The sequence below is a fragment of the Loxodonta africana genome, chromosome 2 (assembly GCF_030014295.1).
Source record: "Loxodonta africana isolate mLoxAfr1 chromosome 2, mLoxAfr1.hap2, whole genome shotgun sequence".
In the NCBI taxonomy this organism is placed as follows: domain Eukaryota; kingdom Metazoa; phylum Chordata; class Mammalia; order Proboscidea; family Elephantidae; genus Loxodonta; species Loxodonta africana.
The window spans coordinates 203,552,245-203,569,070 of NC_087343.1; the positions used below are offsets into that span (position 1 = coordinate 203,552,245).

The 16,826-nt window shown below is 50.3% G+C and overlaps 1 protein-coding gene across 6 annotated transcripts; it reads left to right on the forward strand.

Annotated features, from left to right (window-relative positions):
• Window positions 1-1,062: 1,062 nt before the first annotated feature.
• On the forward strand, window positions 1,063-16,362 carry ZNF692 (zinc finger protein 692). Of its 6 annotated transcripts, XM_064279306.1 has the most exons (13): window positions 1,071-1,606; window positions 3,189-6,171; window positions 6,884-7,069; window positions 7,351-7,382; window positions 7,787-8,053; window positions 9,215-9,263; window positions 9,352-9,474; window positions 9,822-10,088; window positions 10,178-10,255; window positions 10,358-10,436; window positions 12,259-12,373; window positions 15,578-15,677; window positions 15,840-16,362. In XM_064279306.1, the coding sequence occupies exons 3-13, from the start codon at window positions 6,894-6,896 to the stop codon at window positions 16,162-16,164; spliced, it is 1,611 nt and encodes a 536-aa protein (XP_064135376.1). In that variant the 5' UTR covers window positions 1,071-1,606; window positions 3,189-6,171; window positions 6,884-6,893; the 3' UTR covers window positions 16,165-16,362. The 6 variants fall into 6 exon arrangements, with proteins under 6 accessions (XP_064135377.1, XP_064135375.1, XP_064135376.1 ...); XM_064279305.1 differs by having other exon boundaries at window positions 1,070-3,420; XM_064279304.1 differs by lacking the exons at window positions 1,071-1,606; window positions 3,189-6,171 and adding an exon at window positions 6,224-6,242.
• The last annotated feature ends 464 nt before the right edge of the window (window positions 16,363-16,826 follow it).

A 16,826-nucleotide genomic window follows, 5' to 3' on the forward strand; every position in this document is an offset into this window, starting at 1 on the left:
TTGTGTTGAGGGGAGAGCATGGGTTTGGGCAAGAAAGGGGTACAGATTGAGGAGGTGGTGGTGCCATGCTAGGACAAGGTAGGAGTTGTGGGTGGAGGATGGAACTATGGTGAAGAGGAGGAGATGGGACAGGTCATCAAACTCGGATATACAAGAGGTCTCTTCTTCCTGCTCTACACGATTTTACAGGTCTCTTCCTGCTCTCGATCCTTTATTCCATGTATCCTTAGTGCCCTGGGTGCTCCTCCCTGAAACCTCCCAGTTGTTTCCCTCCCTCACCCCCTTCCATCCTCCAGATATATGTCCCACCACAAGACAAACAGCACACAAAAACCAGATTATACTGAGAGCAAGGAAACCCCGGTGGCATAGTGGTTAAGAGCAACTGGCTGCCCACCAGGTGCTCCTTGGAAACCCTATGGGGCAGTTCTACTCTGTCCTATACGGTCACTATGAATCGGAATCAATTCCACGGCAAAGAGTTTTTTTTTTTTAAACTGAGACCCAATCAGACCTCCCTCCGTTATCTCCATCTTTCGCCTGGGGGGAGGCAGCGGGGGTTATCCAGGTGCCAGGGTTATAACCTCCCATGTCTGCGTAGTCCTTTTCTTGCGTCCAATTACCACCCTGTTTTCTAAATGCTTTTTCTTCTCTGGGCATTTACTCTGGAAAACACCTTCATTTCTTTTGCCTTAACACACCCAAGGCCCAGGTGCTTGGATCGCTGATCTTTGCTACAGCCTGTTTTTTTGTTTTGTTTTGTTTTGTTTTTGGATAATAACCACGCTTTATCTGTAAATTTGCAGTTTTCCACAAACATTTTTTTTAGGTAGCACAGTCTGACGCGGGGGACCCCAAGCAGGGCCCGGCCCTCGCGCTGGCAAAGCGCTGGAAAGGAGGACGCACTGGCACAAAGCGCAGCTCCGGGGACAGGAGCAACCGCAGCGCGGCGTTGCTTTCAGTAGCGCCCACCTCCCGGTGCTCGGCGATCTCGTGCGCGCCCTCCTGCCTGAGCTATGCTCCCTCTCAGGCAACCTGGTCGGAGAGGTCCTGCACCATCACCTGCAGCACCGCCACGGCGTTGCTCCACAGCAGCCCATGCCCCTAGGGCAGCTGCTGCTTCACACCTGGAGACGAGGCCGTGCTCCGTGGGCCGCTGGCGCCGCGAGCCCCGCCGCTGCAACGGCGACCTCAGCAGCGAGCACCACTGCTGCAAGATTTCCAACTGTGAGTTTCCTGCCTCCTGCTCTCCTCCTTCATGTCCCCGGCCACTCGGACCAGAACCGAACGAACCAAGCACAGGCGGACAGACCACCAGGCAGCGAAGCCCAGTCCCGCATCTCTCATTTGTAGTCCTGCCACGACCACACAACGTCACATAGGGCCCTCTTCCGGCAAAATTGGCCACTGGATGCAGGCACCGCCCATTTTTTAGCGGGCTGTTGGGGCGGGAGACGAATGGGGTTTGGCTCCAGGCAATACTGCTTGGCTGGAGGGAATAGACGGCAGACGCTGATTGGATTGGAGTGAACACAAAGCGGCAAAACTAGTGTAAATATACGGGACCTGGACGGCGCTGAGAGTATCCGTGGTAATTGAATTTAAGGTACAGACTGACGCAGGAGTGCTCCTTCTCTCACTCTAAATACATCTTCTCAGGATTTCAGGCCAGTGGTATCTTTCTTCCTTGGGCCAGGGGAGTGGAAGGTTTTTCTCTTTGGACGGAGATACTGAAATCTCAGAGAGTATTTCAATATTAAATTTGGCTTTGTCCAATGCCTGGAGATAAGAAGGCGGCTACGGTGCCATCTAGAGTTCAAGAAAAATATTATGCTAGTCAGACAAGTATCATATTGAGTCATTGGTACTGCAAATCAAGAGGAACACTGACGGGACATCCTAAGTGTGCTTCCATATTGGACACTTTGTCATTTGGGATATTTAGGCTGCAGAGAAGAGGCCAGGGCTGGCCAACAACCTTTATATACCAACAACAAACATTCAAGCAAATAAGTCCCTAAAACGATTTCAGAAAACGGTGAGTGCCATGAAGGAGATAGAACAGGCTGCAGAGGGGAAGAGAATGACTAGGGAAGAGGACCTCTTACAGATTTAATTGTGTCCCCAAAATAAATGTAAATCCTAACCCTAAACCTGTGGTTATAATCCCATTTGGGAATTAATTTTCTTTGTTATGTTAATGAGATAGTATTAGGATAGGCCGTGCCTTAAGTCAATCTTGATATATAAAACAAGCAAGCAGAGATGGGGGAAGATAGATGCTAGGCCATAAGGAAACCACTAAGGAACTGAGGAACAGAAGCTGAAAAGAGACAAGGACCTTCCCCCAGAGCTGATGGGGAAAGAAAGCCTTCCTGTAGAGCCAGCACCCTGGATTTGGGCTTCTAGCCTCCTAAACTTGAGAAAATAAATTTCTGTTTGTTAAAGCCATCCACTTGTGGTATTTCTGTTAGAGCAGCACTAGATAGCTAAGACAGGGCCTTTCTGAATAGGTGATCTTGGAGCTGAGATTCACATGATGAGAAGGGAGCAACTAAATGAAGACCTGGGGGTGAGTGCTCCTGCAGCGCAGCAAATTACTTAATACGGTCCCTCTAGCCATGGCCTGGTTAATTCCCACAAAATAATTGGGTAGGACTACAGAATCAACTTGACAGCACACAACATGCAAATAAGGTGTTGTAGCCCACCAAAAGGATTGGACAACTTGCTGACTATGGAAATAAGGTGCATGGACTCTTCCTAGGGGATTGGTCAGTTTTGCCACTCAGCTAGGGTTAAAAAAGGGTTAAGGGGAACTAATCCCAGAATCGGAAAGGGGACCTCACTATCATCAAGAAAAGCCAGAAGCAGAGTGCATCTTTTGGAACTGGGGTCCCTCTGCTGAGAACCTCCTAGACCCAGGAGCCAGAGACAGCTGTAACACCAGAGACAGTGTGAGATGGCGGGAAATGGTGACTGAGAAAAAGCAGTACCAGAAACTGGAGACTGGTCTAAGACAGCATGGTGGGCTTCCTGGCCCACAGAGCGAGGCAGCTACAGTGGGTGTGCCAACCCATGCAAAGAGAGATCTGAGTGCCTTTGGGCAGGAGACTTCCTGGTGGAGTGGGGTGCTTCCAGACACTTATCTGTGGCAATGAGAAGTTTTGTAACACTTGTCCCCCTAGCAGGGCATTGGCAGAGCCAAGAGCAGCCTGTCCTGAGGGAGCTGAGAGGAGGCCTGCATGGCTGAGAGGAACTGAGAGGGCTATCCTGCACTGAAGAAGAGAGACTTTGCCTACATGCTTCATAATCCTGATCCCAAGTTGTAGCCTCTTGATCTTGATCCTGCATGTTACTATTACTGCAATTTTGCTAGAGTTGCCTGCCACAAACAGCCAATTCTTGAGACGGGGTGAGGTGGGTAGCAAGACCTTTATTATATATACCGGTATATACAGACAGAGGGGAATGATCTCCTCCTAAAGCTGTCTGTCTCGAGGAACTGCTGTCCAGCTGGTGTTTTATACGGAAAGGGGGAAATGGGTTTTAGGAACTTGTGGAATGTGCATTCTTTCTTCCGTTTGGTTTTGGTGGTCGTACCTTACACATGTTGATCTTTTCCTGCCATTATCCCATCAGCTCAGGGGATGGCTGGCACCATCCTTCATTTTATTTGACAGGCTTAGATCAATATCACTTGTTTTCTACAGTCCTAGAGGAATCATTGGTTAACACTTAACCAATCTTACTTGGAGGATCTTCCTTGGAGCCAGGGATGGACTAGGGGAGGGAAAGAAGACAAGGAGGAAGAAGGAAAGAAAAATTGGCTCAGGTACTATTCAAGATACGGCTGAGCAGCCTGTTTTATTACTTCCCTAATAAACCCCATAACTGTGAGCATGGTCTGTGAGTTCTGTGTGGCCTCTGAAATGAATTATTGAACCCAGCAGAGAAGTAGAGAGTGCCATGGTAGGGATGGCTGGTGTCAGAATTGGTAAAAACGTGGGAGAGAAGAGGCATGTCTGACTCCACCTCACAGTAATTAGCTTTAGGCTGATGTTGATTCTGTGATCCCTCTGAAGTTTGAGGTCTGATGCCATCACACCATTTTTACAGATCCATACAGAGGGAACTCCCTCCAGTATGCTCAGCACCCTTGAGAAATAGCAAGAAGGATGAAGTGGTTAGGAAAGGTGGGGGAGGAGGCCAGAGAAGCAGACAAGGGCCAAATCACAGAGGGCTTTGAGGCCATGGTAAAGGTTTTGGATTGCGCTAGAGGCCACCAACAGGTTTTAAGAAGGATATTAGCTTTTTCCGGTTACTCTCCCTACTTTGTGAGGGTAAAAGCAGGAGACAGATAAATGAGGAGGCTGTTATCATAGAACAGGTGAGAGATGATGGTAGTGTGGTAGACTGAAAAATGCTCCTTCCCCCAAAAGATATCCACATTCTAATCCCTGGAATCTCTGAATAAAACCTTATATGGCAAAGACTTGGCGGATGTAATTAAATCAAGGGTAATAAAATGGGGGAGATTATCTGGATTATCCAGGTAGACCCTAACTTCATTCGCAAGAGTCCTTGTAAGAAACACAGGAGATTTGACACAGGCAGAAGCGAAGGAGGCAGTGTGACCACAGAGGCAGAGATTGGAATGATGAGGCCACAATTCAGGGAGTGCTCACTGCTATCAGAAGCTAGTAGAGGCAAAGAACTGATCCTCCCCTAGAGCCTGTGGGGGGAGCATAGCTCTGTTGACAATTGATTTCGGCCCAGCGATAATAAAATTCTGGTCTCTACAACTGTGAGAAAATAAATTTATTTTAAGCCACCAAAGTCATGGTGATTGGTTACACAGGAAACTATTACAAGTAGTTTGGAGCAATGGAGAGGGTCAGATGTGATTGGATCCAAAATACTTTTTTAAGAGCTAGGACCAACTGATACATAGTGTGTGTGTCATAGGAGAAGAATCAAGGATGAGCCCCAAATTTTGGTCTAAGCAAGTGGATGAATGAATGATAGCATCATTTACCGAGATGGGCAAGGGGGCACGGATTATTAAGTATTATGTGTTGGCCATAACCATGTTTGAGAAAATATCAACTAGCAGGTATCACAGCTCTCCAAGAGCCAGGCACTGTTAACATGTATTAAGTGTGTTAACTCAGTTAACCAAGGAGAGTCAAGCGGGCAGTTAGATATGAGTCTGCAACTGAGAGAGGGCTAGGCTGGCAATATAAATCTGGGAGTCATCAGGGACCATGGGACCTAATTAGATTACTCAAGCAGGGAGTTTATGGAGAATAAAAATGAGGACTAGGGCCTGAACCAGGGGATACTTTTTTTTTTTTGGTGGAACAGAGAGGGAGAATCCAACAAAGGAAAGAAAGGAGTCAATGAGGAGGAGGGAATATCAGGAGAGTGTCAAGTCCCAGAAGCCAAATGAAAAAAGAAAGGGTGGGAGGAGCCATGTGGAAAAGGAGAAAGGAGAGACCTACATAGTCAGATGCTGCTTTAAGGCGGAGAAGTAGAGAACTGACCACTAGATTTAGCAACATGGACCCAAGTGACCTTAAGAAGCGCCATTCTAGTGGAGGGGTGGAGAGGAACGCTCCATTGGAGTCGTTTGGAGGCTGGAAATGAGAAAAAGTCCACAGCAAATCTAGGCACATTTTTGGAGGAATTTTAACGGAAACACAGAGTGGGCTGTAGCTGGCGGGGGCACCAGGGTCCAGGGAGGGCTCTATTTGACTTTTAAGGGGTCTGATTCTGTAGCATGTCGTTGCTTACTGCTGGCAGTTGAGAGAAAATTAAACATGAAGTACAAACTAGAAAAAATTGGAGAAGTGATGTCCTTGAGCTGGTCGGAGGAATTAGGATCAGCGCACAGAAGGAGGGCCTGACCTTATTTATTCCGTTCTCCCTTACCCCAAGCTTTTGGTTGTCACCAAAAAGCAACCCCGCGGTACTCCGCGAAGCCTGTTCTCAATTGACTCGGGGAACCGAGATTCCCAGCAGGCGTTGTGCGGGGCGGACAGTGCGCAGGCGCAAACCGCCGCCTTCCGACTTTCCCCTCCCCCGGCTCCGACCCCAGTTCCGGGCTGGAGCCACCTAAAGCAGAGGACGGTTTCGTCTTAAAAGAGAAACGGCGGCCTCGCGTGCGAGGTGGGCCCTCGATTCTCCCGTCGCTCTCCGGGCCAATGCGGGAGGCCATCGGGGGCGCAGCCGCAGTCGGGGTGAGGGCGGGGTGGGGGCGAGCAGGTAAGGCAGGAGTCGGGGTGGCAGTGGCGGGGACTCTGGGCTGCCGGGGACCCGCCTTTGGGATTAACTTGACCCCACGCATTTTGAGCATTAAGTGGAGTGGCAGAGATCAGGTGGTGGTGGGGGGCGCCCTCCACACCCCCGCCCCCCCGGGCCCCCCTCCACCCAACTATAGAAGAGCGCCTGTGCACGCCTGGACAGGACTCACCCCAGCCCCCCATAAACCAGTAAATGCAGACGGATATCCTCCTCAAGAAGAAATGTATGCAATCCTCCAGTTAAAATCGCCCATCCCCCAGTGAAAGTCTCAAGCCCCTTCCCCATAACTCCTGTTTCTACATTTCATTGGTCCTGAGAGCTCAGGCTTTTGTTTGAAATCTGACCTTGCCTCCTACCTTCTACCCCGCAACACCCACCCCACAGCGCTGAATTTACACACCCTGTAATACAGGGAAGCGTGGTTTGGGCCCAATTGCAGCTAATGCTATTTAAATATTTTAGCTCTGCCCCATTTCACTGATGAGGAAACTGAGGCCTAGAGAGGCGGGTGGAGCTCAAGTCTACTCCAGTCCTCGGATCAGGTTGGCCCAGATGGTGCATCTCCTTCACCATCCAGGCCCTGTAGCATGGCTTCTTCCCCAGCGGACGTGTCCCGTAGGCGGCAAGAGAAGCGGCGGCAGCTGGACGCCCGCCGCAGCAAGTGTCGCATACGCCTGGGCGGCCACATGGAGCAGTGGTGCCTCCTGAAGGAGCGGCTGGGCTTCTCCCTGCACTCGCAGCTTGCCAAGTTCCTGCTGGATCGGTTAGGGGCAGGGGGAAGGAATGGGCTCCGTGGGAGGGGACCCATGCAGCAGCACCCAAGCCCCTTCCCCAGGGCCATGCTCTGTCCTCCTCCTTTGGGCCTGAAGATTTCTCGCTTCAGGATGTCCTGTGTAAGGCCTTCCCAGGTTCCTGCTCCCTCCTGTGGTCTCCGGCAAATAGGGGCCCTTAGGGCTGGCCCCTTAAGTATGTGAGTGCCTATGGTTGAGGGCATTTGGCCAGCTAAGCCCCCACCACCTGACCTGTCTCCTCTCCTGCTGGCAGGTACATTTCTTCAGGCTGCATACTCTGTGCAGGTAGGGGATGAATGAGGAATGGGGGAAGAGGGTGGACAGAAGTGCTCAAGCTGTGTGTGTGGGGGAAAGGTAGGGGCTTAGGAATCATAGAGAGGCACAACAGGGTGTGGTGTGACTTAGTCACACCCTCCCCAAGGTGGATGGGTTACGGGGAGCTGTGAGTGAGTTTGGGAGGGTGGGGAGTTGGGGAGCCCAGGATAGTGTGGTGGGCAGCATGTAGGGAAGGGAGCAAGGTCTCAGGACCCTTGGAGGTCTTGGGCTCTGAAGAATGGTAAATGGAAGAGGAGAGGACTAAGGTTGCTCAGGGCTTGGAGGCACAGGAGGACTGTCTAGGTGTGGAGAGTGTCCAGGGTGAGTGGAGGGGGCCTCCCAGCTGGGCCTGACTGCCTCCCACGTCCCTCCAGGCCCTGAGCCTTCGCCCCCCAAGGGTCTGCAGTACCTTGTACTCCTGTGCCACGCTCACAGCCGAGAGTGCAGCCTGGTGCCTGGGCTGCGAGGGCCTGGGGGACATGATGGGGGACTCGTGTGGGAGTGCTCGGCAGGCCACACCTTCTCGTGGGACCCCTCTTTGGGCTGCACACCTCCAGAGGCACCCAGGCCAATCCCCCTTCAACGCTCTGCCCGGAGAAGCTGGTGCTCAGAGACCAGGAGTGGACAGGAAGAGCCTGCAGGTAGGCTGGGGGAAAGAAGAGTTGTGGAGGAAAGGGAAGAAAAGGATCTCCCATCTTCTATGGCTTGCAACCCCATTATCTAAAAGTGATCCTTTCTTAATGAAAAAACTGTGCTGACAAGGAAATATATCCCCAAATATATATTAAAAAAAAAATATATATATATATATATTATTAGGTATAAAAAAACAAAATTCAGAATAGGATGTATGGTATGCTACCATATGTGGAAAATAAAGGGTGAAAAGAATATATATTTGTATGCACTCGTGAGTGCGTACAATAGCTCTGGAAGGGCATGAAAGAAACCAAGTTGCCTGTGGTAAGAACTAGATAGCTGGGGGACAGTGTTGGAAAGAAGACCTTTTTAAAAATTTTTTTTGGTGAATATATATATATATAGCAAAACATATACCCATGCAACAATTCCTACACGTGCAATTCAGTGACCTTGGTTACAGTCTTCACATTGTATCATCATTCTCATTATCTCTGCGTGAGGTATTTCATCAGCATCACTACTCCCCAAACTTCTCATCTAGACTTTAGAGTTACTGCTGTCAATTTGATCTCAAATTTGATCTCTTTAAAGAAGCCCAATGCGCAAGGCAAACATTTTTTACTACTTGAGTTAAACTGTTGTTTGGGTTAAAAATGACTTCAGGGGATAGTTATGGTTCAGAGTTTAAAGATTATCTCAGGGCAATAGAATTGGAGTTTTTTCCAGTCTCAATAGATCCGGTAAGTTTGGACTCCATAGGTATTTGAAATTTTGTTCTACTTTTTCCCCCTTTCGATCAGGATCCATCTATTGAGTCCTTGATCAAAACATTCACTAATGGTAGTCCCGTGCCAACCAATTCTGGTCTCATGGCAAAGGAGGCAGTAGTGCACGGAGGCAGTTAGGTCTTCAGTCCAGTTCCTTCTCTGATTCCTTGTTTTGGAAAGGAGACTTTTCGCTGTGTACCTTTTTATACCTTTATTTTTTTGAACTGTGCGAATGTATCATATCATAAAATTCCCACTCCCACTTTAGTAGCCTCTGCCCCTTCCTCCTCCTCCTTCCTAAGAGTCTCCCACCACATCAGACCTTAGAACTCCACCTGTTCTCATTCCTTGAGCCCAGAGTTCCTTCCCTTTTGACCCTGCCTGTGCCAACAGGTTTGGAATCTGAGGATAGTGAGAGGATTCAGGAGTCCAAGTTGCCCAGGTGAGGTTCTACAGGGGGGCAGGATAGACCTGGATTGACAGTGGAGGTGAGGGAGCAGGACTTCAGCTTTGCCTTCCTTGGCCTGCAGGGGGGTAGGACCCCCACCAGAGAATTCCCTGCCCCCAGGAGAGGAAGAGAAGGAGGAAGAAGAGGATGAAGAGGAGATGCTTAGTGATGCCAGCCCATGGACCTACAGCTCCTCCCCAGATGAGCAAGTGGGGGCTGAGGAGGGGATACTGAAGAGAACAGGAGGAGGGAGGAGGCAGCTGGCTGAGGAATCCAGAACTTTGTAGACATGCAGGGTGGGCTTTTTGGGGGGAGGGGTCAAGGTGGGCTTTGGGCAAGACAGAAAGAACTGGAGCTTTTGAATTGGGAGGTGGAATGTGGCGAAATCAGGCCCTGGTGGAGACTGAGGGCTAAAAGTAAGTGTGAACAGAGAGACTGGGGTGGGGTTGGGGTTGTTCTGAGGTTGGGGATATAGGGGCCAGGGTCTGGGAGAGGCTGGGGCTGGTTTGAGGGCTTGGATAGATAATGCCCTTCTCTTCATTCTCTTTTCAGCAGTGAGCCAGATGCCCCTGGGTCCCCAAGACCACCTCCTGCCCCTCTTCCCCACTCCCTTAAGGTGGAAGAAATACCACCTGTCCCCTCAGACCTGCCCACTTCTCTGGCTGCACCTGGTCCCTCAGACCTTCCCATTCCTCTGGCTGCACCGTCCTCTTCAGTGTCCTCACTGTGTTCTGGACTTCCTCTGACTGCGGAAATCAGAATACAGCCGGATCTCAGCGAGACCCCTCAGGCAGCCCAGGAGACTGAGCCCCCAGCCAGGTAACCGATGGCTGAGACAGAGAGGGGAGGGGAGTCCTGGGACATTGCCCCTCCTCGAGCCCCTCTGCTCCCCTCTTTGCTGCCCATAGCTCTGGGAGTCAGGCCCAGTCTGTTCCAGCCCTGTCCTGGGATGAAGACACTGCACAGATTGGCCCCAAGAGAATCAGGTAGGACCTGGGGGTGAGGGCTTCTGGGGAGAGGGATAAGAGAAAGGAGTCAGAGGAGAGTGGGTGAGACTCTTCCTGTTCCTCTCCATTCTCTTCCCCTAGGAAAGCTGCCAAAAGAGAGCTTCTGCCTTGTGACTTCCCTGGCTGTGGAAAGATCTTCTCTAATCGGCAGTATTTAAATGTGAGGGGCACAAGTTGGGTTTCTGTGTGTCCACTGGAGTCAGAGAGAGAGGATAGGGGCTGAAATAGAAACTGAGGAAAAGGAGTTGAAGGTGTGGGGTGATTTGGAGCTAGAAAGAAAAGAGTTGAGGTAGACATTCAAAGCTTTTCTGAAGTTAATTTGAAGTTAATTCTGGTTGTTTCACTAAACCAGACAACTGATAGATGAGGCAGAAAAACCAATCCTTAACTGCACAAAGCCACTGCCCACTACTGCTCATAACATGGAACCTCAGAGAATTACACACAGTCATGACAGTTGCATTTACCAAGCTCTTACAGTGTGCTAGTGACTGTTTTAAGCACTTGACTTGCATCAAGTCATTTGATTCTCACAACATCCTTGTGGAGTACCCCATTGCCATACAGTCGATTCTGACTCGTGGCCACCCCATGTATTACAGAGTAGAACTGCTTCATAGGTTTCCTTAGCTGTAATCTTTTATGGAAGCAGAACACCAGGCCTTTCTTCCGTGGTGCCACTGGGTGGATTCAAACCACCAATATTTAGTAGTTGAGCACAAACCATTTGTGCCACCCAGGGACCTCCCTGTGGAGTAGATGCTGTTGCTATTCCTGCTTTACAGTTGAGGAAACTAAGGCACATAGCACAGTAAAACAATTTGCCCATGGTTCCTCAGCTTGTATGTGGTAGTGCAGGGATTCTGAGCTTGACAGCCTGGCTCCAGAGTCCACACTCAGGTGATCTCACCATACTTGTCAAGTGGATAGTCCTAGAGTGGGAAGGACTGGGAGATGATCCTGTCCCAAACATCATTGCATGAGAGGTACGAGGCACAGAGGGATGAAGGCCCGGCCCCACAGTCAGCCAGAGCCCTCGACAGGGCAGGTCTTGAGACTGAGGGAAGGCACCAGACCAGAGGGAGGGATGGTGAGGCATGGGTGGATGGGATGGGGGAAAACGCTGTGTAGAGAAAAAGATGTAGAGAGGAATCGAATAGGAAAGTGGGGAAATGTCCCTCTGTGCTCCTGAGTGTCAGTGACGCTCAAGGCAGAGAAGTGCATTTGACGGGGGCAGGTCAACCATTTCTTGAGCCTGTTCTGAAGGAGGCCGAAGCAGCCCTGGTGGTTTAACTATGAAAAAAATGGTGTTACGGAGTAGAGGAAAGCCCATGCTATTTAGTGAGCCAGGGTGTGAAATTAGATCAGGTAAAAAGATAAGTACTTCCCATGTTGGGGAGTTATAGTTGAAGAACCCTTAGAAGTGTTCTAGGTTGACAGTGTGTGTATGTGTGTATGTGCACATGTGTGTTTCCAAATTAGATGCTGGAGAAAATCATACAATAATATACCCGTAGTGAGCTATTACTGAAAAATAGGTGTCGGGGAGATATTTTTGTACATTGGGACTGATATTAAAGAGAATAATCACATGAACAATAATCTGCAATGTTCTCCCTTCCCATCCTGGCAGATAGCAAATCCATGGCTAGGTAAACCAGAAGTGTCATCCAGAGCAGTCCTTTGCAGAGGGAACTAGACATTGCAAGATGAGGGCGTGGTAAGGAGGTGAGATAATGGAAGCTGAGAGCAGAATAGGGTGAAGGACAAATGGGATCAGGGTGCTCATGGTAGAGATAAGGTCTGGCCCAGGGTGACATGAACTTTGGGCTGTGACAGGGAGAACTGCTGGGACACAGATGTTATAGGATGGGGGCAGGCAGAGGAGCCCACCTATCATGTAAGCTCTGGATTGTGGCCCTGGGGGATGCAGCTATCTATCCTTTTTCTTCTTCTCCCCTACCATCTGCTTCCTTCGCTAGCACCACAAGAAGTACCAGCATATCCACCAGAAGTCCTTTTCCTGCCCAGAGCCGACCTGTGGGAAGTCTTTCAACTTTAAGAAACACCTGAAGGAGCATGTGAAGTTGCACAGTGGTGAGTGGTGCAACTGCCACCTTCAGCTCCTCCCTTGGGGGTTCCTAGACATCTTGTTTATTCATTCATCTGTCATTGCCTGTGTGTTGAGCACCTGCTTGAGACTTTGTTCTAGGTGCTGGGACTACAGCAATGAACAGACAGTCCCTAACCTTCATGAGATTTCCATTCTAGTGATAAAGCTCTGTGAAGAAACATAAAAACAGGATAAGGGAATAGAATATGCACCTGTAAAAAGGGAGGCCCTTTGAGCAAAGACCTAATTGAAGTGAGGACTTGAGGCCTATACAGGAGAGCAGGTAGAAAGGCCCTGAGGTGGGATCTGTGCGGTATGTTTGTGGAATAGGGAGGATGCCACTGAGGTTAGAAAGTCTGAGTCATATAGGTGGTGGGGACTTCAGAGTCCACTGTTAGGATGGCTTGACTTCTACTCTCAGTGAGATGGGTGTCATTGGCAGGTCTTCGGCAGTGTAGGGACCTGACCAACTTTTAAAAAGGTCACTGTGAAAGGGAAAAAAAGGATCGCTTTGACAGTTGTGTGGAGAATAGACTGCAGGTGGCCAAGGGCAAACAAGGCAACTGCAGAGATATCCCTGTGTAAAATGAGCTTGGATTCACTTAGTAGCAGTCCAGTTGGTAAGAAGTGGCTGGAAGCTGACTGGAGTGTGAAGGTGGGACCAGAAGGGTTGGTTGCTGCCAGATGAGATGGATTGGCTATGGGGGTAAAGGGAAAGAGGATTCAGAATTGATTCAGAGGATTCTAGCCTGAGCAACTGGGAAGAAGATGATGTGATTGACTGAAAATGAGGGGAGAAGCAGGCTTGGGGGAGGGAATTTTGATTTGGGACACGCTAGTTAGATATCCAGCAGGAGACTGGCAGTCTGCTCCCATAAAGATTACAGCCTAGGAAACCCTATGGGACAGATCTACTCTGGCACATGGGGTCACTATGAGTCAGAATCGACTTGACGGCACCTGACAACAATTAGCTATCCAAGAAGAGATGTCAGGTATGTAGTTGAGCACGTAAATCTGGAGTTCAGGAGAGATGTCTGGCAAAAAATATAAATGAGCATCCTGAGCATATGGCTGATATTTGAAGCTGTGGGAGTGGATACACTCACTTAGGGAGTGAGGGCAAATAGAGAAGAGGTATGAGTGCAGCACACCCACCATTAGTGGGCAGGAAGAGGAAGGGCAGCCACAGAGAAAGTGAGGAAGGAGCAGAGAGTGGTGTCTAAAAAGCCAATGTGAGAAAGTGTTTCAAGAAGGAGGGAGAGGTGAGCTGTGACAGTGCTGTAGGGCTGAGTAAGGAAAGGATGACAACAGCCCACTGGATGTGGCAGTATAAAAGCCATCCTTGACCTTCATAGGATGGCACGGACAAAAGGAAGGCTGGAATGGAGTGAGTTCGGTGCAGGGTGGAGTTGAAGCAGAGAAAGCAAGTACAGACAACTCTTTTGGAGTTTTGCTGTGAAAATGGACAGAGAAATGGGGTCTTAGCTGAAGGACTGTGAGCTAGGGGCACAGAGGTAGGAATGATCCCATAGAGAGAAAAGGCTTGCTGACGGTAGGGTAGGAACAGTCTCCTTGAGTTGGCGAGAAGGGCTGGGTTTCAGGGCACAGTGGAGGATGTCTTCAGGGGAATAGTGGGGTGTTATATATATGGATACAAATGCAAGTTGGCTGGTGGATTTGATGGTGGGAAGATGTAGGAGTTCTCTCCTGGTTTCTTTTCTTTTCCTGGTGACTTAAAAAATAAGATCACCAACTGAGTGAGGATGGTGGAGTGGGGGTGTTGGAGGCTTGTGGAGAGAGGTGATGTGAAATGGCTTGTGAAAGGACTCCAGAGTGTGGGAGAGTGAATTGACCAGGGAAATGTAGAATCATGTAGACTTGTGATTGCGGATGTAAGGAGAGGCCAGTGGCAGAGTTGTGGGGCATGCTTCTCCCCACTTAGCACACACATACAGGCCTGGAACAGGCCAAGGGTTGTGTTTATCCTGAGTTGAGGTTTAACCAAGCAGGTACAACAGAGGTCAGGTAAACTGGTAGTGTAAATGAAAGAATGGCCACAAAGATGGGCTGTGGAAATGGAGCTGGGTAAGAAGGGTAGGGAGGACAGAAGGGTGTAGAGGGACAGTGAAGAGGTGGTGGGGCCAATGGATTGGCAGTCTGGCAGTCACAAGATTATTGTAGTGGACAAAGTAGGAAGCCCTGGCTGGAACTGGGATGCTTCACATGGCAATTTCAGAGCTGGTGCAGTGATGGACTGCATAGTCTGTGTGACCTGGGAGTGGTGGCTGAGGTAGGGTGGGGCACGAGTTCATTAGAGGTCAGGCAACAGAGGGGTGGAGTGCTAGGTGTATAAACACAAACCTACAGCAGGTGTCCTGGCAGAAGAGAGGGCCTGAAGCCAGAGTTGTGTGCAGTGATCAAGATGAAGGTGGAAAGCGAGGGTGTGGGGTGTGTGTATGTGGTCTGATGGCCCCCTTTAGAGATGAGGGTCTACAGGGAGATCTGAGGGGCTATGAGAAGCAAGGAGATCTCCTCTACCATAGGCCCTGGGGAGTGTAGGAGAACAAATGTGTTAGGCACACATGAGAGCTGAAGAAGCAGTGACCTTGGGCGATGGGCAGGAGCTGTTAGAACTAGCAGGGGACGGGCCCATTCAGGAACAAGGTGGAGAGGGGATTTGGGTTATGACAGACAGGGAGTTCCATAGGGCACTGTAGGGGCTGGGGAGGGGTGGGAGATAGAGGGAGAAGAAATGTGCAGGCCTGAATGGGGAGATGATTCTAGGTCCCAGGGAACAGCCTTGGGGCTTGGACTTAATCCTAATTCCCATCCCTGTCTCCAGGCTTCCTCCTGGTACCTTCTGCTCATACATAAGGACCTAACTCTCCATCCCTTGAAACTCCTTTGACAAAGATCCAGTTTAGGGACCTAGATGCAAGGCAGTGCACCTCTGATGAGGCTTAGGTGAGGCTTAGGGTATCCTGCTTTCTGTTTGTATCTCATCTGATTGTCATGACTGGTTAAGTAAAGGAGGTTCAGAGATTTGCCCAAGGACAACAGCTAATTAGAACTCAGGCTTCCTGGCCCCAAATACCGGTGCACTTCTGTGGGGATTGTGGGTGGGTGGGCTGAAGAAGGGCCGCATCCTGGGGACAGATGCTAGGGTGTCCCTCGTGTGCCCACAGACACCCGGGACTATATCTGTGAGTTCTGTGCTCGATCGTTCCGTACCAGCAGCAACCTTGTTATCCACCGGCGCATCCACACTGGAGAGAAACCCCTGCAGTGAGTGCTGGGAAGAGGGCCTGGGGACCAAAGGACCGTGTGGGGGAAGGGGCTGGGAGGGAGATAGGCAGGGCACCCAGGCCTGGCGGGAACAGGAAGAACTGCTGGGGAAGTCAAGATGGCTGAGGCCTCCTCCTTGCCCTCCTCTGCCCCTGGTTCCAGGTGTGAGATCTGTGGGTTTACCTGCCGCCAGAAGGCCTCCCTGAACTGGCATCGGCGCAAGCACGCAGAGACGGCGGCTGCCTTGCTCTTCCCCTGTGAGTTCTGTGGCAAGCGCTTTGAAAAGCCGGACAGCGTTGCAGCCCACCGCAGCAAAAGCCACCCAGCACCACTCCCGGGCCCACAGGAGTCACCTGGCCCTTTGGAGCCCTCTCCCAGCATCTCTGTCTCTGGGCCTCTGGGGTCTACTGAGGCCCCAAAGGCTATGCAGGTAGGGGCCACGCCCTCCCTGTCTCCTCAGGCTTCGGCCCTGCTGCCTCAGAAATGAGCTCTTCCTCCCAGGTTTTGGGGAGCCAGTTCCCAGGGACTGGAAGGGAGCAAGGAGAGTGGTCCAGAGAAGCATCAGATGCCTGGGTCCCCTGGAACTGGGGCTATGAGTTCAGGGTGAAGGACTCCTGGGGAAGTAGGGGAGCTGGACTACTTTAATCTACTGAAAGGACAGAATAAATAGTATTTTGCATGGGCATGTGTGGGCAGATGAGTGTTTTGGCGCCTGAAGCACAGGAATCCTAATTCCTCTGAAAGCAGGCTTTATAAAATGTGCCGGAGTGGAGTGTAGGTGCACGGCCCTGGTCCTCTCCATGTGGCCCCTTGCCTGCCCTCCATCTGCTCTCTCTGGAGTCCTCAGTATACTTTAGGGACTGTTTGGTACTTTGCAGCCCTTTCCCAAGGAGTGTCAACCCCACTGTTGCACTGAAGTAGGGTAGACTGTTACAGTCTAGTGAGCTTTAGGTCTCTCCAGGGTGGGGCATGAAGAAAGGTATGTGAATCTAGGCCACATTAGTAGTTGCCCTTCACCAAAAAAAACCAAACATGTAAACCCCAAAGAGACTTGCCTTCCAGTGGAGAAATGAGGGATCTTACACACAAGGAGATTGCTGAGCTATTCAGGGGAGAGAGGAGGGACCTTGGAACTGCCAAAGTAGTTGG

Coding starts and splice junctions, on each gene's coding strand:
- ZNF692 (XM_064279305.1), top strand. CDS start 6,894: ATGGCTTCTTCCCCAGCGGACGTGTCCCGTAGGCGGCAAGAGAAGCGG. Junction 7,383..7,786: donor AGGCTGCATACTCTGTGCAG/GTAGGGGATGAA, acceptor ACGTCCCTCCAG/GCCCTGAGCCTTCGCCCCCC. Junction 10,437..12,258: donor CTAATCGGCAGTATTTAAAT/GTGAGGGGCACA, acceptor TTCCTTCGCTAG/CACCACAAGAAGTACCAGCA.